The 26,040-nt window shown below is 37.4% G+C and overlaps 1 protein-coding gene across 2 annotated transcripts in view; it reads left to right on the top strand.

Moving 5' to 3' along the window:
• Positions 1-26,040, top strand: part of ETHR (ecdysis triggering hormone receptor) — a 204,450-nt gene that overhangs the window by 160,138 nt on the left and 18,272 nt on the right. For both annotated transcript variants that reach the window (XM_088272499.1, XM_088272498.1), the window contains exon 3: positions 1,869-2,049. In XM_088272499.1, coding sequence (XP_088128625.1) covers positions 1,869-2,049 — 181 coding nt within the window. The remainder of the gene's footprint in view (positions 1-1,868; positions 2,050-26,040) is intronic.

Raw genomic sequence — 26,040 nt, 5'->3', positions numbered from 1 at the left:
AGGTACATCGTGTATTCACGAATGTGAAAAATAATGGGCTTGCCTTACTGGTAAACCCTAGGCACGCCACTGGCTGTTACAAGTCGTGGAAAGAAAACGTCTAAAGTACTATCTTAATTTTCCAATAAATTTTGTGTTTCAAATTGTAATATTGAAATCGTCAGCGAGTCAGTTGAAAACGATAGCTCGATAGCGTTGGGTCTATTTTGTAAATGTCCCTATGATTGGGTAGAAGTCCAAACTCGATTAACTACCCGCTGTTCCAATTCTTATAAAATAAATGTCTTAAAATTAATAATAAATAATAAAACCCTTATCCGCACCCCAATGGTGCATAGGGCACTGTGTCATATAAACGCAGTGTTATCTTGATCGGTTACGCATAAAGGAAAGGTGATCACCCCTCCGCTTCAGGTACCAGTCTAGGGTAATATTGAATAAATATAACAGTGAAATAATCACTTATATATATATATATATATATATATATATATATATATATATATATATATATATATATATATATATATATATATATATATATATATATATTTATATATTTATTTTACCCCCCTTGGGAATCGAACCCGGGACCTACAGAACGGTAGCCGAGCGTGCTGACCATTACACTACGGAGGCGGACAAACTCAAACTTAAAATTACTTTAACAATATATCGACCACTCTTTTCAAGAACGTCATAAATCAAAGAACTTGATTTTTCAGGAGAACGTTTTTAAAGTTTAAAAATATAATACAATTTATTAAAAATAAGTATCAAGCCACTTACTTAACTTTTTACTGTGCAACTGATCTTTTTAGATTAGACCTGAAGGTTTTTTATCTATTTGAAAAATAACTAGTTTATTTTAAAAAAAAATAACAATACCTTTTCTTCAAAATGCAAAAATAACACTTTCTGCCCTGTAGCGGGTAAATATTAAGTTAAAAATATGCATATATTGCTGGGATATAATACATTTTCTGGGCATTCCGAAAACATGCACAACTGAAAATTGACGATTTTTTATTTATGACGTTCTTGAAAGGAGTGAGCGATATGTATATATAGAAAATTTAAATCATATGACACTCACATAACACAAGAAAACACCTGCCAGCAAATCACACAAATCACAATTAACACACTTTATGGAAACGTACACAGAACTATAAAGATCCAGAACATAATTTAAAAAAAAAATTAAAACGGTGTGCATCTGATTCCTTGCAAAATAAACAAACTTGATGGTGGTTCTCGGGAAGTATGCGGAGTACATGGCCCAGCCAACTGAATCGCCTTTTCTTAACGACAGTTGTAACCAAGATTTGCTGCGTCCTACGCCTCATCTCTTCATTCCTCACAAAGTCAAACCACCGCACGCCTAAAATTCTCCGCAGACCACACGCCTAAAATTCTCAAAGCTCAATACACGGCTACTCTGGGCCCTTGTAAGGTGCCACGTTTTACAGCCGTAACAGGAGCAACGCAAGCATTGTACAGGCGGCATTTGGACTTCACCGAGTATAAATCTGATCTCCAGACATCCTTCATACTGTGGACCCTGCGAGTCCTAATCGCACTCCCAGTTCTTTTTGAAGGCTGCCATTTTCAGTCGCGTACACTCCCAAGTACTTGAAACTCTCGACCCTTTCGATAAGCTGGTTACTAAACATCAAGGGTTGTTGGGCATCTAGGCATGAGCTGTTGCACAACACATGGTCTTAAATGCATAGTAAGGATACTTTTAGCATATATGTAGTTGTTCAACTGTCAAAGTTGTAATTTGTTGATAATTTTCGCTATGGAAAATTACTTGTATGATTAAAAGTAAATAAATTTCAAATAAATGAGGTCTTTTTTTTCAGGTTTAGCAGTTCCATTCGTCGAACTGACTGTCGCTCACGCCTCAGTTCTGACCATCCTCGCCATCAGTTTCGAGAGGTACTACGCCATCTGCGAGCCCCTAAAGGCAGGGTACGTTTGCACCAAGACGAGAGCAGCCTTGATATGCTTCCTGGCATGGTTCGTGGCAGCCGTCTTCACCAGGTAAGCTCTCTCCTGCTCTGCTGAACTTCCGACAGATGAGAGAATGCGGGTGGCAATTTGTTTACCGGATATTTTTGGTCAAAGACGTTCGGAAATAGATTTCAGTCGAATCGTATAGAGATAAAAAGCGATTGATTGGAAAACTAGTTTAATTTTTTTTAATTTGGATCTTATATAGCGCCATTTTCGTAAAATACTACCTCAAGGGCGCTTCATTATGTTTAATATGTGTGTGTATTTGTAAAATTGTCTCAATACCAATTTTCAAATCAATAAAATTTATGTTTTTCGCCAACGATGAAGCAACATCGCTTATGATATAAGTAGTTATAAACATTTTACGTAAGAAATTTTTGAACACTATTGATATTTTAATGCGGGCTAGATAAAATTAAAATTGATGGCAAAATATAATACATACACACACACATATGTATATATATATATATATATATATATATATATATATATATATATATATATATTTATATATATATATATATATATATATATATATATATATATATATATATATATATATATATATATATATATATATATATATATATATATATATATATATATATATATATATATATATATATATATATATATATATATATATATATATATATATATATATATATATATATATATATATATATATATATATATATATATATATATATATATATATATATATATATATATATATATATATATATATATATATATATATATATATATATATATATATATATATATATATATATATATATATATATATATATACACATATGTGTGTATGTACTTCCTGTCAATCTGCTTCCCCGCAGGGGTAAGCAGAGAGTAGAACGCCACACTAATCCGTCTATTCAAAAAATTTATCATCTTGCAACAACAACAGGAATTTTAGCAGCATTTTTTTAAATGCAAAATGATGGACAGAGTCACATATTAATTTGCCAGAAGAATCCTAGTTCATGAATCTCACCCCTACATGAATACTTAAAATGGTAGGACCTACCCTTTTGAAAGAGCCTTATACTATTCCAACTCTACAACCCTCCGAAAATATCCTATGACCCTGCTTTTTGACCAACAAAAAAAGAGAACCTCTCTGCCATTCAACTAACAATTTCTACGGCCTTCTATCAAAATGTATCTCTGCGTATCTATTGCCGCCCGCATTCGCGTCAATTTGTCAAATTCTATATGAATTATATTTTTTCGATATACCCTCTATGCCTAATTTATATGTATAACCTTATAGTTTATCTAATTTAACCTTTCCTGACAATATTTAACGTATTATGTATATATTTTAACCTAATACAGCATGTCGTATAGTATTGCCTCAATAAAATTGAGCCATAAGACATTTACCTAAATATAAAAATAAAACACTATTTAATAGTTATAATATTGTTTTATATTAAAATTTGAATAACAAATTATTAACTGTTGATTCTGCATTAACTTTATGGAAAAACTTCATATGTTGATGTTTATATTTTGTATTTATATATATATATATATATATATATATATATATATATATATATATATATATATATATATATATATATATATATATATATATATATATATATATATATATATATATATATATATATATATATGTATATATATATATATATATTTAAATCATCGTGTGAATCCACAAAGTTGATGCCAAACCAATAAGTAATTTTGTTTTTTCGTCATATATATCCTTTTTACTTCATCCTTTCCCAAAACCTGCTACAATACGAGTATTACCCATAGAAAGTGTGTGTGATTTGCCTTGAATAGTTTGTAAAATGCTGAAATTCAGAGTGTTAATAAGAAAATAACCTAACATTACCCTGATAGTAGAAAGCCTAACATAACCTTACCTTACATTACCTGGTTTTTTTCATCTCAGTGACATTAATCATTTGCAAAATCGTGAATATCAAAAAGACAAGAATTTTACATTTATTTATTTCATCGTTTACATATACAGTAAACCCCCCTATTACGTTAATGTTTCTAAATTGTGTTAAATTTTTTGCCGAAATGTAAAACTACTATTTAAATCATTAACTCCATATAAAGTTCTCTCTGATAACGCTGTACATACCTCAGCCTTATAGGGGTGTTTACTGTAGATTCATTCTATATTTTAAATGATTTCCAATACTTTTTGTGAACATTATTGTTGTATTTTTTCTAGTATTTCACAAATTTATTATTGATTTGAAGAGAAATAAAAAAATTGAGGTACTGAGAATTTATAAAATGAAAAAGTTTTCTCGAGTTTTCATATGATGATAAGAACATACGTATTTCTCAAAACTAGTCGTGTTTATATTTATAAACTCAAGACTCAAAACTGGTCTGAAACAAGTGTTTTCTTTTTATATTTAAATTATCAAACTAAAAAATAATATATATACATATATATATATATATATATATATATATATATATATATATATATATATATATATATATATATATATATATATATATATATATATATATATATATATATATATATTTATATATATATATATATATATATATATATATATATATATATATATATATATATATATATATATATATATATATATATATATATATATATTTATATATATATATATATATATATATATATATATATATATATATATATATATATATAAATATATATATATATATATATATATATATATATATATAAATATATATATATATATATATTTATATATATATATATATATATATATATATATATATATAATATATATGTATATATATACCCATATAATGTTTAATATATTGAATCCCCATATTTATGACGAAAAAGTATTTACATATATAAAAGAGTGACGCTTCATAATATTAATAAATATATTTTTTAAAGCATGGTGTGGATTTGTACTAACTTAGAGTGTGCTAATAAAACATGTTTTTTTACAGCTTTTAACAAAAACGATATATGTTATATGACACAACTGAAGATTTTCCAGCAGAATATTATATTTTTCTAGATTGCAGCTATACACATACACTTACAAATGAAAAAAAAACAAATGATTTTTTTCGAAATACATTAAAACCTCATATAACGTTGAGATAGGAACCGCGTTATCGGAGGGAACGTTATAGAGGGTTAATGATTTAAATTGTATTTTTACATTTTAAACAGTGGAAATAACTTGAATGAGTCATTATTAAATTAAAATACAATTTTTAAATATTTACCTTCTATTTTATAGGGGGGTTTACTATATGGTATTTTCAGTGAAACTTTCCAAAAGCTATAGTTAATTGTATAAGTGAATAAATTTAAGCGGGCTGCATGAAAATGAAGAGTCTGCAGTGCAGGAGTAATTTTCTGGGTTATTATACCGTGTATAGTATGTTATTCGTATTTCCTTTATTTTGAAGTACTTTTCAGCATATAAATAGTATCCCAATTGCTCCATGCCAGATGATAAGACCCAAAATAAGTAAACAATGTCTATCGTTAAAAAAAAAATTATGGTATTATCGTATTATATCTAGTATTATCGTTAAATATTTCGGGAACCAATTTGATATCCGAAGTGAAGCGGAAATAGCCGAGTACAATTCATGTGACAATAATATGAATGATGTTGCTCTAATTCAGTTAAAATTTGACCTTGATTTTTTTTACAAAAAAAAAATATTAAATATTATCATTATCCTTCATTGGCCCATATATCGAAAAAATTACACAAATGGAACCTAACTCATTATGTTTAAAAAAAAAATCTATATCAAGGAATAAATGGGGAATAATATTATTTCAACACTTTTTCAATTATTTGTTCATTTTTTTTTTTAAATAAATTTATGTTTTTCATTTTTATGAAATTTTTTATTTAGTTAAGGATATTGTTCGATGACGATTTTTTCAGATAGTTTTTTTTTATTTAAAAAAAAATAGTATTTTATTATTTGTATAATATGGTTAAACAGCAATTTTTAATGAATCTTTTTATTATAAATATTTATGTATCTTCTTCCTGGCTCGATCCCAACTTATCGGCTTTGTAGACCGTTGGAGTCAGCTCTCCTCGTCTTCAGGTTATGGGTTCTTCTTTCATGGGTCCATTTTTCACAACGTCACCTAGGCCATGCCTCTGAATCATGTTTCTTTCTGTAGCATTTATGAATTCTTTGATTTTCCTCTAGATGTCTTTCCAGGAAGATCCATGGCGATTCCCTGGTTCATAATATGATCAGGTTCTCTAATTGGTTGCGTCTAATTTTAAAACATAATAATTTTAAGTATAAAATTTTGGTTTCTTTATGTTTGTGTCCCCCACCCAAATCTCTAAAAAGTCGATGGATTGACAAGAATTTTAAAATCTCTTTATAAAAAAAAACATAACATCTTAAAGTTATGTACTTTTTAACTAGATCAATCAGATAAATGAATTTGGAATTGATCAGGTCTTCTGCGTCATATGTGCCCCCCATACCAGCTCAATACAAAAACTTCCACACACTCCGTAAAAATCCTAAATGTTTTTTTTTATTGTATTTATAAAAAAAACTGGTTAAAACTAAGTTATTTAATTTTATAAAGTTTATAAAATGTGCCACTAAGTATCTGCGGAAAACATTCAAGAAATACATTTTTTAATATTAAATATTTTGTACCGCTTCATATTTGTTTTCGTAGAATGACCCCATGAGCTTATAACATATTCTACCAACGAAGAGTTATAATTGACCTTTATGATGCCTTATACGAGAACAACACCTAAGTGCGGATAGGGTTTCAAGGAATAATAAATTTTACTTGACCAAATGGGTTTTCACTGCAAAACACCCACTGCATACCACCGCGACTTTGAACGTGACACTCCCCTTTCCCGTATTCGAGTTTCCAGAAATAGTGCAGTAATATGGCTCGCCCTGGAGTGACAAGTCTCCAGAATATAGTATGGATACTCTCACTCCGACACCAGAGACTTGTCTAATGAAGTGCATCCTGTCGACGCGACAATTTTCCTCATTTCGTGTGCATTCATTTCTTTTATTTTTCCACCGTTTATGGAACAACAGACCACCGAGCGGCTTGTTTAGAGATATCGTACACTTTCATTAATTTTTATTATCGTTTAATTTTTACTTAGAGTGCGTAAATAAATTGACTGGTGAAATTATAAGCTTAAATAATAAAAAAATTATATTTTCTAGCGTTTCTCAAGTATGTGATTATAATCCAGGATAATAAGTTTCAAGAATTTGAGTAGTGTGGTTGAGTAATGTGCACACAGCCGCAACATAAGGTTTCTGAAACGCATAAATATGTGAACAATCATGTGATTTTTTTAAATTACTTAGAGTGACTCTGAAATTTAGCTACAGCTTATGCAGCATCGCTTATTATGGCCCTACTTAGGGTTCAACATTACGAGTTTTATAGAGTATACCTGCTCGTCAGTGGATGTACTCTTTGTGCTTAAAGTCAATATTATTTAATGTAATTCGTTAGTGAAATTTCAAGGTAAAAACACTCGATACGAATATGTGCACAATCACTACAGCATAATGTTTCTGAAACGCACGAATATGTGCACACCGCCGCAACATAAGGTTTCTGAAACGCACAAATATGTGCACACAGCCGCAACATAAGGTTTCCGAAACGCACAAATATGTGCACACAGCCGCAACATAAGGTTTCTGAAACGCACAAATATGTGCACCCAGCCGCAACATAAGGCTTCTGAAACGCACAAATATGTGCACCCAGCCGCAACATAAGGTTTCTAAAACGCACAAATATGTGCACCCAGCCTCAACATAAGGCTTCTGAAACGCACAAATATGTGCACACAGCCGCAACATAAGGTTTCTGAAACGCACAAATATGAGCACACAGCCGCAACATAAGGTTTCTGAAACGCACAAATATGTGCACCCAGCCGCAACATAAGGTTTCTGAAACGCACAAATATGTGCACACAGCCGCAACATAAGGTTTCTGAAACGCACATATATGTGCAAACCACCACAACATGATTGTTACTTACGTAACTCTCGCAATGCCACTGGGGGGCCCGTCGTCTGTAGCACAGCTATGGCTCTGCCGTTGTAAGTGGCAGAGACTCACCGCAGCTCAGTCCGGTCGGCGTAGCCGAACAATATCCACTGGCCCTGAAAAGGGCCTCCGACTTGGGTATCGGTCTAATGGATACCAGACTGAGGTACGGAGAGCAGGATCGCAGGGAGATCGCACTGACTCGTGTGTTGAAGCGTACTCACTAGCCTTGAGAAAGGCTTTCCAACGGTCCGTTGTTGGTGCAGTGAGACGGCGAGTCAGGCGAAGTCCAGCGGCGAATTCTTGAGGCGAAGGAGCGACAGGAATGGTGAAAATAAAAGACCGATTTGGTTTTTACAAAACACACACACTAATTTATTTAAGAAATAAGGCTGCATAGCCGGCACGGTTTCATACCGTGTCGGCGTTTCACGGCGCTGTATAACGGTAAAGTACCGTTACTCAGGTAACGGTACTTTTCCCGTTATCCGAGGCTTGTCCGTACGGGCCCCTCTATGCGGGCGACCGCGTTCCCCGCTCCCCGCTCTCCCTTCCGGGCGGGCGGAGCTCAGTCGCCACATTCGCTCCGTACGGAACACATCAAAATACATATAAAAAACGCTTGACAATTTGATGCTTAATGCTACCTTATCTCTATGCTATTCTAATACATATATATATAATAAGTCCAGATGACCGCTACACCTCATAGGAGGCCAGACGTCCGCAACACTCCCCCCGTGCAGCTTCGCTGTACCCAGAATGCAGCAGGACGTGTGGGTTCCTCATCAGGACGTTTCTTTAGCTCGTAGCTCGTTCATGCGATGCGCCGCGGTGTGAAGATCCGAGTGATCTCCCGGCAGCGTCGGGTCCGGGCCGGACTTCTCCGGCCGGTCGAGACGGTGCTCCTCGCGAAGATCTCCGTGATCTCCCGGCAGCATCCGAGTAGGGCCAGACAGCTCTGGCCGGTCAGAACGATGCGCCGCGCCAGACAGCAAGTGGTCTTCCGGCGGCATCGTTGTCTGGCTGGACAACTCCGGCATGCAAGGGTGATGCGCTGGGAGAAGATTTCTGCGATCCTCCGGCAGCATCCAAGGTGGGCCGGACAGCCCCAGCCGCTCTACACGTTGACCGGATATCTCCCCCCGGTCAAGGCGATGCGCCGCGCCAGAATCCAGGTGGCTCCACGGCAGCATCGGCGGGCCGGACATCTCCGGTTCTGTGATTTGATCTGCGCTGTGATGAGCCGAGCCACGATCCAGGTGGCTCGTCGACGTCATCAGTGGGGGGTCGGAAAACAGCTCCGACGTGACGCTAAGATGCGCCGAGCCACGATCCAGGTGGCCTCGCGGCAGCATCCGTGTGCCGGACATCTCCGGCGTGTCGCTGTGATGCGCCGAGCCACGATGCAGGTGGCCCCTCGGCGGCATCCGGGGTGGGTCGGACAACGGCTCCGACCGCTCAAGGTGATGCACCGCGCCACTAAACAGGTGGCCCCGCGGTAGCATCGATGTGCCGGACGTCTCCGGCGTCTCGCTGTGATGAGCCGAGCCACGAACCAGGTGGCCCCTCGGCTTCATCAGGGGGTCGGACAACAGCTCCGACGAGTCGCTATGATGCTCCGTGCCACAATGCAGGTGGCCCCGCGGCAGCATCTGTTTGCCGGACATCTCCGGCGTCTCGCTATGATGAGCCGAGCCACGATCCAGGTGGCCCCTCGGCGGCATCAGGGGTGGGTCGGACAACGGCTCCGACCGCTCAGGGCGATGCACCGCGCCACTAAACAGGTGGCCCTGCGGTAGCATCGATGTGCCGGACAACAGTTCCGACGAGTCGCTATGATGCGCCGTGCCACAATCCTGGTGGCCCCACGGCAGCATCTGTTTGCCGGACGTCTCCGGCGTCTCGCTGTGATGCGCCGCGCCACGATGCAGGTGGCCTCGCGGCAGCATCCGTGTTCCGGACATCTCCGGCGTCTCGCTATGATGCGCCGAGCCACGATGCAGGTGGCCCCGCGGCAGCATCGGGGGTGGGTCGGACAACAGTTCCGACGTGACGCTAAGATGCGCCGTGCCACAATCCAGGTGGCCTCGCGGCAGCATCCATGTGCCGGACGTCTCCGGCGTCTCGCTGTGATGCGCCGCGCCACGATCCAGGTGGCCCCTTGGCGGCATCAGGGTGTTGCTATGATGCGCCGCGCCACAATCCAGGTGGCCCCACGGCAGCATCTGTTTGCCGGACGTCTCCGGCGTCTCGCTGTGATGCGCCGCGCCACGATGCAGGTGGCCCCTCGGCGTCATCAGGGGGTCGGACAACGGCTCCGACCGCTCAGGGCGATGTACCGCGCCACTAAACAGGTGGCCTTGCGGTAGCATCGATATGCCGGACGTCTCCGGCGTCTCGCTATGATGAGCCGAGCCACGAACCAGGTGGCCCCTCGGCGTCATCAGGGGTGGGTCGGACAACGGCTCCGACCGCTCAGGGCGATGCACCGCGCCACTAAACAGGTGGCCCTGCGGTAGCATCGATGTGCCGGACGTCTCCGACGAGTCGCTAAGATGCGCCGTGCCACGATGCAGGTGGCCCCGCGGCAGCATCCGTGTGCCGGACGTCTCCGGCGTCTCGCTATGATGCGCCGCGCCACGATGCAGGTGGCCCCTCGGCGGCATCGATGTGTTGCTGTGGTGCGCCGCGCCACGATCCAGGTGGCCCCGCGGCAGCATCCGTGTGCCGGACAACTCCGGCACGATGCGGCAAACTCCGACGTGATACGCTGCGTGAAGATTCCTGCCATCTCCTGGCAGCATCCCGGCGGCATCCTTCCCTCCTGGGAAAGACTTAACAACTCCTCCAGCCCGACTGGTGGTCCGCTGTAGCTTTGGATGGGTAAGCCCGTATGTTACCGGTCCCAACGCGGTAGTTACTGTCAACCGCCCGTCCGCTTGAAACACAGGGGAGCCGCTCGCTGCCGTTAACGAGGCGTTATCTAGCCCAATCAACATCCGCGGCCTTACGCCCCCGGCCCGCGCACTTTCTTTGTTCCGGTATGGCAAGTTCATAGTTGGCACTGTCCGCGCCTGAACCTCGTACTCGTTGATGAATACCGACACGCACTGTGAACTCACGGCGTTAACCTTACCACCCAAGGTCGCAATGGCTAAGTTGTTTGCGGCGCCCGTCGCCCCAACCTCGGTTGCTACTCCCTGTTCGATAAGAGTTACTGAGGAGCCGTCATCGAGCAGCGCGTCGATGGATACTTGGCCGCGCGGTCCCTTCAACGTTATCGGTATAACTTTGAAGGTAACTGGTACCTCCTCGGTATTTACACAGGATATCAATACATCGATCGGTGCACTATTGTCCGGATGTAGCAATCGATGATGGCGACCGCCGCACAGATCGCACTTTTCCTCCTTGCAGCTCCTGGATCTGTGTCCCACTTCCAAGCATATAAAACACGCGGAACTAGTGCGGGCAAGCGCCCGTCTCTCACTCAAAGTCTTTGTTTCGAACATATCACATCGCGCGAGTTTGTGCGCCCCATCGCAGCACGCACAACTTTCTAAAGTACACACAAACACGTGTCGCCTATCTCGCACTACCGCCGGTTTCTCGCGGCCGTCTGTTCGTCGGTTCGTGTCTCGCTGGTTTTTTGGGGCTGGCGCGCTCAAGCCCCCCGACGACGGCACCACCGACGTTATTTCATCGAGCCATCCTGCCAGGTCGTAGATGTTGGCCCTCTTCGGGCCTCCGACGCGATGCCTAAACCAATCCCATTTCAGAAAGGGGGGCAATTTCGCTACCATTTCGCTAAGTAGCTGGGGATTGGCCAGATAATACGCGTCCAGGCCCTCGACCGTGGTTATGACGTTCTGGATCGCCACCGCGAAGTCCATAACTGCTTCCACGGTGGCATGCTCCGTCAGACGAGGCAGGAGGCTCGCTTCTTCAAAGATCCCGGCGATGATCAGCGCCGGGCTCCCGAAGTTTTCTTCCAATTTCCGCATTATCTCCGGGACGTTGCGGGGGTACAGCAGGAGCCCCGCAACGATTCGTCGAGCGCGTCCCTCCAAGGCGCGTGCCAGCCGTCCGATGTTGTCTGCATCTCCGATGCCCCAACGCTCCGTCGACTGGTCGTACAGCGCCTTGAATGTCCGCCACTCCTGTGGCTGGCCGGCAAACTTGGGTAATTCCGGCGGCTGGCCCGACCATCTTGTCGATGCCCTCTCCCCGGTCCAGGGGGAAGAATCGGTTCGCCCGGGCACTGTTGCTTGCACCGGACCGCCTCGATCCATCGTCCTGGGTGGCGGGAAGAGTGAGGGGGCGTCATCCACCCACTGTCGAACCGGGTCACGCTCTCCCGGTCCTCTGTTGTCGCTGTAGGTACGCCTTACGTAGCGCTCCTGCGCTCCGCGTCTTCCGGACTCATCCGGGTGGTGCTCGTACGCTGTTGCCGGGCCGTGAGCCTTTGGCCTCGGCGAGTGTGTGTAGGGCGTCTCTCTAACCGGGTTGTCCGCCGGTGCTCGAGAAGCTGAGCCGGAGTCCTCCGGCCTAGGCTCGCTACGGGAAGAATAAGCCGCGTTCCCCGTAGCAGAAACCCCTCCAAGCGACGCTGCATTCGCTGCTTGCAGCCGGTCGATCATTTCCCTCAACTCTGCGTTCTGTTCTTCCTGTCTCCGGCTGTTCTCGGCCATCTCATCTAGCTGACGGCGCAGCTCAGCGTCCGTGATGGTATGAGTGGACGAAACGGAGGCAGCATCCTCTTCGCGGCCCTCGGGATCCATACCGGCGTTGCGACCCGATCGCAAAGAAGCCGGCATCGTAGCTGTAGACGGGGGGTCCAGATCCGGTTCGAAGGACCAAATGTTACTTACGTAACTCTCGCAATGCCACTGGGGGGCCCGTCGTCTGTAGCACAGCTATGGCTCTGCCGTTGTAAGTGGCAGAGACTCACCGCAGCTCAGTCCGGTCGGCGTAGCCGAACAATATCCACTGGCCCTGAAAAGGGCCTCCGACTTGGGTATCGGTCTAATGGATACCAGACTGAGGTACGGAGAGCAGGATCGCAGGGAGATCGCACTGACTCGTGTGTTGAAGCGTACTCACTAGCCTTGAGAAAGGCTTTCCAACGGTCCGTTGTTGGTGCAGTGAGACGGCGAGTCAGGCGAAGTCCAGCGGCGAATTCTTGAGGCGAAGGAGCGACAGGAATGGTGAAAATAAAAGACCGATTTGGTTTTTACAAAACACACACACTAATTTATTTAAGAAATAAGGCTGCATAGCCGGCACGGTTTCATACCGTGTCGGCGTTTCACGGCGCTGTATAACGGTAAAGTACCGTTACTCAGGTAACGGTACTTTTCCCGTTATCCGAGGCTTGTCCGTACGGGCCCCTCTATGCGGGCGACCGCGTTCCCCGCTCCCCGCTCTCCCTTCCGGGCGGGCGGAGCTCAGTCGCCACATTCGCTCCGTACGGAACACATCAAAATACATATAAAAAACGCTTGACAATTTGATGCTTAATGCTACCTTATCTCTATGCTATTCTAATACATATATATATAATAAGTCCAGATGACCGCTACACCTCATAGGAGGCCAGACGTCCGCAACAATGATGTTTCTAAAACTCACAAATATATCCACGCCGAATGCGATGCGTAATGCTGGATGCGACATACTACGCGATATTTGCCGTACGAAAAAAATAACGAACGTGCGAAATGGCACGTACACCGGCAAAGTTCACAAGACGTTTTTTTTTTATTTTTCTTTTTCAGTTAGGATAATAATAGGTGTTATTTTGATATCTGGGACAGTGTTTATCTAGGTAAAATAGGCGGAGAAACATTATTTCTGTTCTTGTAAAAACAACACATGGGCGCATTTAAATTATAAGGAAGGCGATCAGAATAGCACTGATCTAAGCGGGGTCTTTACATCTGCATATCGTAGTCGTACAGGAGAAAGTGACCAAATGTATTTTTTACAAAAACGTGATCATTGACTATTTGATATCTTACTAGCTTAATATTGCCCTGAAAAAATCGTAAAGGATTTTAAACTTGGAAGTATAATATATTGACTTGGTAAAAATGACTGACTGCATTGATGTTTATTTTCTTGGCAATATAAAGTGACTTAAATGGTCCTGAACATTTTACGTTTTGTTAGTTGGTCACTATCTCCTGTACGACTACGATATATAAAAATGAAAAAAAAATTGTCAAAAGTGTACAATGTAGCCCTTCGCTTCTGGGACCAGTTCAGGGTAATCTAAAATAAATACTAGAGTAAAAATTACTTATATTTATTTAACCGCTCTCTGGGAATCGCACCCGGGACCACCAGTACTGTAGCCGAGCGTGCTGGCCATTGCACGGCGGAGGCATATTTCATATTTAATAATAATAATAAAACCCTTATCCGCACCCAAATGGTGCATAGGGCACTGTGTCATATAAACGCAGTGTTATCTTGATCGTTTATACGTGAAGGAAAGGTGATCAGCCCTCCGCTTCAGGTACCAGTCCATGGTAATTTTGAATAAATATTACAGTGAAAAAATCACTAATATTTGTTTTAGCCCCCTTGGGAATCGAACCCGGGACCTCCAGAACGGTAGCCGAGCGTTCTGACCATTACACTACGGAGGCGGACAAAATTTAATATGTATTAATATTTTTTGAATATCTCCTTTATTATCAAATAGGGTTTTATAAGAAAATTTTTACTTTTTAGGATGTTGTATATATTATGAACTGAGAGATAATATATAACGTTGGATTTTCCTGTTCTGTGAATTGGAAAATGACTCTTGAAAAGGGTCATAAATGATTCTACGAGACAGCTTATTTTATGTCAAATTGGAAAATGGTATTTTGAATAATTTCACTTTAAAAGTATCCACTCAATTTCTTTTTCCGCATAGCAGTATCGTCTTTCATCCTAAGCTCCTTTATTTACGTCATCCATCACCTATTATTATGTTTTCAAATATATTTATGAACAAGGATTTGGACACACCTAAAATGACTGTAATGGTCTGTAATCTGTAATGGCCAGCGTGTAGTTGGAAAACAAGCAGAGGAAGACCGAGGAAAACCTGGCACAATCAGGTTTGTCAAATACTTGAAAGCGGCCGGATCAGGAGTCGTAATAATCGTCGGGTATGAATGAGGAGATGCATGAATGTAGAAGAGGCGAAGATTGTTTGCAAAGACAGAGTGGTGTGGCGTTCGATTCTCTCTGCCTACCCCTGCGGGGAAGCGGCAAGATGGTTAGTTTGTTAGTTTTTTATTTATTTAGTATTACTCTGGACTGGTCCCTGAAGCGCAGGAGTGATCACCTTGCCTTCATATAATTAACGATCAAGATAACATTCCGTCAATACGATGCAGTGCCCTATGCAACATTGGGTGCGGACAAGGGTTAGAAGATAACTAACTAACTAACCTATAATAACTAACTAACCTAACCAAACCTAACCTAACCTATGACTGGTCATAAGCCTTGTAAATATGCAGACGTCTATATAATTCTTCATCTATATTGAGATGTCTTCTTCTTTGTGTGCCTTGTTAGATCCCCCTAAGGTGGCAATCTCTATGGCAAGACATCGCGATCCTGCTCGAAGATTAAGATTTTAAAAATTTAAATATCATTCAGTACTACTGCCATCTTTATTCATCCTGTTCCCAAAACAGATAAAAATAAAACATCTTTATTTAGTTAAAAGAAACAAAAATCCACTTAATGATCTATAAACTTTACATAATAAGCGAGGTAAACAATAAATGAAACTCCCATCTAAAAAAAACTACTACCACACGACGTTTCGCTGCTGGGGTAGACAGAGAGGATGGAACACCTTACTCCTAGTTTTCTTCACTCCATACATCTAGTCATACATACCCTAAGATTGACAGCTAAGAATCGACATCGCAGAAGGCTAATTCCTATTAAAACAAGCCTCAAGGCCTATACTAAGAAAATAATGAAGAAGAAATGGTTTCGTCAACAAAAAAGTTTTAGAACCACTGTAATAGTTAGAGCACGTTTTTGTCAAGTCAAAATGTATGTCGTTCTTTAAACCCTCCTAAAAACAGGCCACAAGTCTACACCAAGAAGAAGAAGAATGGGTTCTGTCAACAAAAAATTTTGAAAACCATTATCATAGGTACAACTCGTCTAATTTATTACGTTTTTATAGTATCAAGTTAAAATTCATGACGTTTTTAAATCTCTCCTAAAAACAGACCAAGAAGAAGAAAAAGAATAGGTTCTGTCAACAAAAAAGTTTGAGAACCACTATCAAAGATAGAGCTCGTCAAATTTATTACGTTTTTATATTATCAACTCAAAATTCACGACTTTTTCAAGCGACAGGATATCAAAGAATGTATTTATTAATATTGTATTTCATTTTTATCTGCTGGTTTTGATACATTTTGAAGTATTTTATTTTGTTTGGTACAGAACATATACATACTTTTTTTTACAAATACAGTAAACCCTCGATATAACGGACCTCTATTTAACGCCCAGTATTCGTTATGTTGCAACTGAATTTTCTCTAAATCCAGGTAACATTTTACGTGGGTAATTTACATATAATTCTTAAAACACCGTTTTTGCATTGAATTTTTTTTTTTACTTGGAAATAATTATATGGTTTTGAAAAGAAAAGAGTTGTTGAAAGGTAGGAACTTAAAAAAATATAATTAATTATTTTTTCTATACTTATTCAAAAAAACAAAAAATATCCAATAAACATTATTTTTTTGAAAAACACACACATAGCTCACTCCTTCCAACAACGTCATATATCAAAAATCGTCAAATTTCAGCTGTGCATGTTTTCGAAATGCCCAGAGTATGTACTATATCCCAACAAAAGCGGCATATTTTTAACTTAATATTTACCTACAACATTTTGAGTGTGTCCAAATACTTACTCACAAAATCTGGATTATCTCCCAATTACAGGAGTTATTTTCATATTATTTTTTGACATCTCATCAAAGATGAAGAAGAATATGGAAGTCTGGGCATTTACATCTCACCAATAGATGTCTCTAGTGAAGTTCTAGTGATTCAAGAACAAGGTTTTTAAATTGGTTCATATATACAGAACTTCCAAGAATTTGAGTAGTGTGGTTGTCAGTAATGGGTAGAATTGGTAAATGGTACACGTGTTTAAAGTGATCACTTGAACCAGCCTATGACGGTCGTCAGCCCCGTAAATGCCTAGACTTCCATATTCTTCTTCATCTTTGATGAGATGTCAAAAAATAATATTTAATATTTACCCGCTTCAGTTATTATGTTATATTTCTCAAAAATGTTATATTTCAAACTAATTTTTACATAACGGACTTTCGGCTTTAACGGACATCCCCTTCCTCCCAAATTAGTCCATTATATCGAGGTTTTACTGTATTTTATTTTGTTTACTAGGTAACATATACTTTTTTGCAAGTATTTCTACATTATTAAGGACCTTATCATAATTAGTTAAGGTCATAAAGCTTTATAGCCTGAAACGTGGAATGTCAAATACTACGAAACATTAAATTTCAGAAATATTATACCATTTGTAGAAATTCCAGTCTCGCTCCTACCTACTAATAGCATTGAATACAACTGATTCAATTTTATGAAGGAAAACACAGTCGGAAGATATTTCTTCTAAGAAGTTAATGAAATTTTTTGAATGAGGGCCCATTAAAAATGCCTAATGTACAATTAAAAAAATATACAAGATAATGTTGAACTTATTCCACAAAGACTATTTGTTAGATGTTAATTTCCCTAAGTTCGTGTAAATTTAAAAATTTGCTTAGATTATTTATAAAAGAGACAGATTTAAGTTCCTTTTTCATTTAGCACATGATCGCTAGCTTTTTACTTTTTTACTTTGTCATCTTTTTTATGTTTAAGTTTTAATTTAAAAAAAAATTAAAAAATTGCTCACTGAGAGTCAAGTATTTTTTATTTTTTTTTGTATTTAAATTAAGTTTTTTGTATTTTGTATTCACTAATTATACTTAGAAATCTATACCCTTATACCCTGTACTATGACTATTTATTTTGTATACCCACACACAGGCCATGCCTTTGTGGGATCTTTTTTTGTATTCATTTTTATTTTTTATAAATATTTTTTGTTTTTGAATTTATGTAATGCAAAAGAATTTGAAATAAAGAAGAAAAAAAAAAGATTTTTCTTTACAAACTAACTTACAGTGAATCTACAGTTATTTTCTAAATATAAATCAGAGGTAAAATAAATATGAACAGAAACAAAATGACTATGTATAATATAGATATGTATAAATTAAAATAAATATGTATAAAGTAAAATATATGTGAACATAAATAAAATAAAATAAAATAAATATGAATATAAATAAATCAGAGGTAAAATAAATATGAACGGACAGTATTACCCATCATGCAGAGGTAGGCAGAGAGAATAGAACGCCACACCCCGTATGTCTTTGTCCATAATCTTCGCCTCTACCACATACCATAAGTGTATTTCCTCATACATACCCGCCTATTATTCCAAGTCCTGATCAAACCATTTTCAAGTATTGATCATGCTAAGTTATCCAAGTTAGCAAAATACTTGATCATGCTAAGTTTACCTTGGTCTTCCTCTGCTTCTATTACCAAACAAATTAACCTCATAAATTTATTTTATTATTCTTTCTTCACTCATTGATAAATCGCAACTTAATATTTTTTAAACCCATGTAACATTTGACATAATTGATTTTTTTCTTAAAAAACCATTTATGTTTTGAAAATTTTTTTTCTTCATAATTAAATTATGGTTTTGAAAATAGCAGAGTTATTGAAAAGTAAAAAGTTTTTTAAAAATATTTTCTCAATATATTTCATTAAAAACAAATAAAACAATGAATATTTTTAAAAAATGAGCGTGAAATGACGTCCGGCTCTCAGCACTGCCGGACGCTTACTGAAATATATTATTGTGAGTAAGGCCTTAAGAGAAAGAATCTACATCTAGGGTGTGTATAATAACATCACCCATTTAAACAAATGCTAGAAATTTATAGAATGTTCCGAGATAAATTGAACACCCTCATTTTTGTCAAACGCCTCCAAAGATGCCTTCAATTTTAAAATTACCATATCAAAATTGTTTTTCCCCTGCAGATGCACATTCTTTCCAAACTTTTTTATTTGTTTTGGCCAATTTCACCCTGCCATCTTATCTTATAATAATATAAAGTATTTCGTTTATTTTCACCCCAAGATGCATCCTTTAACCTTCAGCGGGCGCGCTTCAGAAGTATCCCTTGACGTAAATTTTACGTCAGTAAGTTTTCTGTATGTTAATTGGGTTTTCTTTTTATTAAAGGCCAGCATTCGTTAAGTCTCATTCATACCACCGGAGACCATCAAGAAGGTCACATGTCTCTACACGCCCGATTTTTAAGAACGTATATTGGATGGTTAAAATTTCCAAATTTTAATGAATAACAAAAATTTCTAAGTACACCAGGTACGTTTATAATTTAGAAAGATAGTGATCCTCGAATGTAATGTTGAAATGAACTCCTTCTGACGAATGTGTGGAAAATAATTGTATGACAGAATTAAAAACGAAGATAAAAGACAGGAATGTAAGTCTGAACAAGGGATAATTGAAAACATTAGGAAGGTTTCTTTAAGATGGTATGGACCTGTGGAGCGAATGGATAACGAGAGAGCGGCTAAGAAAATATGTGTGGCGAATGTGAGCAGGATAGCAGAACGAAGAGCCAAACGTCTGCATAATGGGAGGACATGTATGACTAGATGTATGGATGTGAAGGAGGCGAGGAGTGTTTGTCAGGACAGAAAAGATTGGCGTTCCATCCTCTCTGCCTACACCTGCAGAGAAACGGCGTGATGCTAATGGCAGTAGTAGTAGTGACCGTTGAACAGCTCGAAGCTCGATGCTTCCAACTAAGTGGTAAGAGCGGAAGAAGCGATAAGTAGCAGTCGTAAATTTTACGACAGCGCGTCCGCCTAAAGGTTAAATAAGGGAAAGAAAGGATTTCGCCCGACTAAGGGAGTTTCCGCCAACTTTTGCCTTCTGTCCTGGAAGATCGTTCTAACCGATAGCAAGTTTTTCAATAAGGATCTCCCCTGACCCAGTTTTTATAAAGGATCTGCATTATAAACGTTGAAGTTTATTTTGCTAAAAATAAACAATAACCGCAGAATGAAAAGTTTGACTTCTATTATTAAAATGGGTGCCTTCTTTCAATAGAGCCCTAAGATAAACTTCAAGCTAAATACTTTAAGTTAAATATTTCAGCGGTTAATAGAATCATTCCTAAAATTCTACCAATAATTTCCTTTCAAGCATAATTTTGTTTTCTGCTATATGTACATTTTTCCACGTTCGATTTTTAGTTGTACTTATTATTTAATTGTTTTTTGTCATATCGCTCACTCCTTTCAACAACGTCATATATCAAAAAACTTGATTTTTCAGGAGATTGTTTTTAAAGTTTAAAAATATAATACAATGTATTAAAAATAAAAATCAAGCCACTTATTGCACTTTTTACTATGCAACAGATCTTTTTAGGCAAAACCTGAATGTTTTTTCTCCATTTGAAAAATATTAAGTTTATGAAGAGGCGAAGAATGTTTGCAAGGACAGAGTGGTGTGGCGCTCTATTCTCTCTGCCTACTCCTGCGGGGAAGCGGCGTGATGGTTAGTTAGTTAGTTAGTTAGTTCTCAATATTATTAATATTTAAAGCATTTACTTTGTGGTTAGTCATTTTTAATTAATTTTTTTTTACGAAAATGTTAATAATATTAGTATAAAACCACTCACGGTGAGTGAAAAAAAAAGTTCATAAAATATCTTAATCAATGCCCAACTTTCAAGCAATTATCTCCAATCTGTTGTTTTAAATTATTAGTCTAGCAAATTTATAACAACCCTTTGAAAAGAATATCAATTTCTTCCTTGAACAATATTATTCGACGAACAAAAATAATAAAACCAAAATAATTGTCCTATTCATCCTACTTTTCATTCCGTTCCTCCAACGCAAGTTTAACCATCAACCCAAAAATAGCTTTAAGAGATTTTCATGTCATTAAACCTTGTTTAAATGTAACGTAGCATTCTACACAACCCGATATTCTGTTTTTTATCTTGAAGTTTAAGCGTCGGCGACGAGTGATGTTTCGTTATTTTGATGGAATAATCTGCGGGGCGCGGTTAAGCTTGGTACGAAGGAATTCGTGTTATATCGCCATTTCACCCTTTTTATACACAAAGACTCAAAGGAAAATTGAATATTCTAGAAAATTGGTAAAGGCTAAGAGTGTTTTTGTGTATTAGATACACTTTAGAGCTACAAAGACGGAATTAGAACGCATTATTTTAGACTAAAGTTGGATTATTCGAACTTTAATTTGGCAAAAATGTACATAGTCCAAATTGAATTTCCATTAAAAGAAATTAAAATATATTTTTTCCGTATCAACTTACTAACTAAACATGATCATGATGTCGGTTACGACGAAACCCGGTTGCTGGTCAAATAAAATTAATATGGAAATAATTACATAGTCGTTATTTTATTTTATAAAATAACGACTTATGTATATTTCCACCAATAAATGTCAGTACAAAATTTAAATCTAACTAAACATCACTCCACTTCTCCACAGGGGTAATCAGAGAGAGTAGAACGCTACACCAATCAGATTTTATTTTTAATTTTTTTTGTTATTCACATTGCATATAATATAATTACAGGTACAAAAAATATTATATTAATACAAAAAAGATCCCACATAGGCCCTGTAAATCGTCAGACTTCCATATTCTTCTTCATCTATGTTGAGATGTCATAAATGTAAAATAACTCCTTAGTGGAGAAACCCAGATTTATGAACAAATATTTGGACACTCTCAAAATGTTGTGAATATTTTAAATTAAAATTTTACTTTTTAAATACCGGTATTTCTTAAAATCTATTGTGACACGTGATTCGATGCATTCCGCATCATTCTCAAACACATACGGTGTTTGAAAATTATGCGGAATGCATCGAAACACGTGTCAGAACAGATTTTTTAAATAGTGCTATTTACTAACTAAAACTTAAATTAAAAATGGATAGATTTTACCACAAAGTGACTATAATAATAATATAATAAAACCCTTATCCGCACCCCAATGGTGCATAGGGCACTGCGTCATATAAACGCAGTGTTATCTTGATCGTTTACACATGAAGGAAAGGTGATCAGCCCTCCGCTTCAGGTACCAGTCCAGGGTAATATTGAATAAATATTACAGTGAAAAATCACTTACATTTATTTTACCCCCCTTGGGAATCGAACCCGGGACCTCCAGAACAATAGCCGAGCGTGCTGACCATTACACTACGGAGGCGGACGAATAGTAGAAATACTGTACCAGTATTTCTTAAAATCTATTGTGACACGTGATTCTATTCATTCCGCATCATTTTCAAACACATACGGTGTTTAAAAATGATGCGGAATGCATCGAAACACGCGTCAGAATAGATTTTTTTAAATAGTGATATTTAATAAGTAAAACTTAAAATAAAAATGGATAGATTTTACCATTAAGTGACTGCGCAATCAATTAATGAAATTGCCCTGAATATGTTTTTCTTGTTCACCCAAAAGGTTGCTGCCAACACTGTTTAAATTTTTAATTATAATTTTCTAGATATGATAAGCACAAACTTCAATACTGTGGATTGCTATTATTGTACACATGAGATTTTTGAAAGGAACAAAGAACAGTTAGTTTCCGCATATCTTAGTTGTCCCGTGTTAAGTATCTACATACAAATGTAGAGGTCCTCACCAAAAAGTTACCTTTCCATTACAAATGATTTTAAGTAATCAGGAATTCCAGCTTGTAAAATGATTTAATGATTTCATATTGGTTTAACACAGGATTGGTCACGTTTTGTCGCAACTTTAATTAACATTTTGATAGAACACAGTAAACATAACAGTATGCATTTGAATATGTTTTGAGATTTTTTGTTTTCTGTTAAAATCAAATGTTTGTAGTTTATATTAGCAATTTTAATATAATTTTATTTATCTATTATATTCTTGCCACTGCCCTTTATATCCCATACAACCTAATAATAATAATGATAATAAACACTTATCCGCACCCCAATGGTGCATAGTGCACTGCGTCATATAAACGCAGTGTTATCTTGATCGTTTACGCATGAAGGAAAGGTGATCAGCCCTCCGCTTCAGGTACCAGTCCAGGGTAATATTGAATAAATACAACAGTGAAAAAATCACTTATATTTATTTTACCCCCCTTGGGAAACAAACCCGGGACCTACAGAACGGTAGCCGAGCGTGCTGACCATTACACTACGGAGGCGGACAAATTTAAGACTTTAGGACTTTAGATATAACCTAAAGTATAATGTATACTCTGTATATCCACTCAGACCATTTTTTCTCATAACTGATCAGCTACTCTGAAAATGCGAGGTTATTCTATCATTAAAATAAATATTTTGGTTCCCTTATTTTAGGACACTCTGTCTGGCAATTCGCAAGACCATGTTAATTAAGATTAACTGTATTTATCTGAAATATTTTTTGGTAGAATATACTTGGGTGATAGAGAAATCAGCGATCAAAGTTATACCTGCGCCGGGCCAGACATTGTGGCCCACGGAGCTGCCTATTAGAATCATACGGGCCAGAATGTCTGGCCTACAGAGTGGTAAGAGTTAAAATAAAGAAGAAAAAAAGGATTTTTTTGTGCAATATTGTTAATGTAACCTTTTGGTGAGGACCTCCACATATGTGACCGTATTCAGAGACACTCCATAGAAACTCAGACAGGATATGGGTAATTGTATTTCCTATTCAATGTGTGTATTTCTGAAATCGTGGAGTGCTAATGGCTCAGCTATACATGTCAAGGAGCCTTCTCTCGCTGAGTGGTCATCTCTTCCCACTTATGAGGCCCTGATATCGACTGAATGGAAGGGACCTGACGTTTTCTGAAATCCATAATGAATATTTTTTCTTTCAATATATTTATCCCGAATTTCACAACTATCAAATTACAACTAACTCGCGAAAGGAATGCAACAACACTGAATATATTTTATATATATATATATATATATATATATATATATATATATATATATATATATATATATATATATATATATATATATATATATATATATATATATATGTAAATATATAAAATATTATAACTCCTAAGTGGAAATTCAGATTTACAAAGTGTATGATACGGTTTTTTGTACAAGTATTAGGACCAAAAAAACTTCACTTCACTTTAGTCTACGTTTGACCTGATGATGGAATAATTATTCTGAAACCGGTAGTCACGAAGTGGTGTTTTTTTTAAAGTGGTATGAGAAGAGCAATAAAATAAAAATAAATGCTAAAAGGCAACAGCAAAAAAAACAAATAATAAAACAAACAATAAAACAAAACAACAAAAAAAAATTTAAAAAAACAAAAAATTTATGAAATATCTAAAACTCTAGATTTCAGTATATCCTTACCCATAATATCCCCAAATGCAATTGGGGTGTATTTTTTTCATAGAGGCTATATATTACCAAACTACCCCTAAAGAGATATATATCAAGGGTGAAGTGCAAAGGAATGATAATAATATTCTGCCCAACCCTTTTTTATTACGAAAATTCCCTTGTACATCAAATAAAATATGTAATATTATTATTATGTTGCGGTTTCTTCCTTATTTTTATCCCCAAAAGGATAACAGAAATCTCTTCTAAGTGAATAAATTGAAAAATGCACTTTATGAACCTAATTTTGGGAAAAAACTTGTTTTTAATTAAAATTTTATTTACAACATTTTGAGTGTGTCCAAATACTAGTTCACAAAACTGGATTATCTCTGTGATTTTTTTATATCTCCACATATCGCTTACTCCTTCAACAACGTCATATATCAAAAAAACTTGATTTTTCAGGAGATCGTTTTTAAAGTTTAAGAATATTATAAAATGTATTAAAAATAAATATCAAGCCACTTATTGAACTTTTTACTATGCAACAGATCATTTAAGGTAAAACCTGAAGGTTTTTTCTCCATTTGAACAATATTAAGTAACTATATTTAAAAAAATAATTATACAATACCTTTTCTTCAAAATGCAAAAACAACACTTTCTGCTCTGTAGCGGGTAAATATTAAGTAAAAAATATGCCGCTTTTGCTGGGATATATAGTTCATTTTTTGGGCATACCGAAAGCACAACTGAAAATTGTCGATTTTTTTTATATATGACGTTGTTGAAAGGAGTGAGCGATATATTAAGAAGAATATGGAAGTCTATGACGGTCGTAAGCCCTGAAAATGCCTAGACTTCCATATTACCCTTCATCTATGTTGACATATCAAAGAAATTGTAAGTTTTACTTGGTAATTACTATTTTTTAAATGCTATTGTAACGCATTCCTTCAATGCTTTCCTTTTTATTTTAAAATACAGTATATGATGCAGAATGCATCGAAACACGTGTCATAATAGACTTTTAGAAATAGTGGTATTTACCAAGCAAAACTTAAATTAAAAATAGATAGATACCCGTGGTGTGTCCAAAGTGGTGTGTCCAAATTCTTTTTCAAAAATCTGAGTTTCTCCATTTAGGATTCATTGTTTTATTTTAATATCTCAACACTGATGAAGAAGAATATGATAGTCTGAGTATTTAAAGGGTATATGACTAGTCATAGGCTGGTTTAAGTGATCACTTTATATCAGGTTGGGTAGAATGGTAAATGTTGTTATAAAGTGATCACTTAACCACCATATGACAGGTCATAAGCCCTGTAAA

Source organism: Brachycentrus maculatus, unplaced genomic scaffold (genome assembly GCF_059751285.1).
Source record: "Brachycentrus maculatus isolate JH-2025_06_01 unplaced genomic scaffold, ASM5975128v1 h1tg000503l, whole genome shotgun sequence".
In the NCBI taxonomy this organism is placed as follows: domain Eukaryota; kingdom Metazoa; phylum Arthropoda; class Insecta; order Trichoptera; family Brachycentridae; genus Brachycentrus; species Brachycentrus maculatus.
This window is presented reverse-complemented; position numbering and strand designations above follow the sequence as displayed.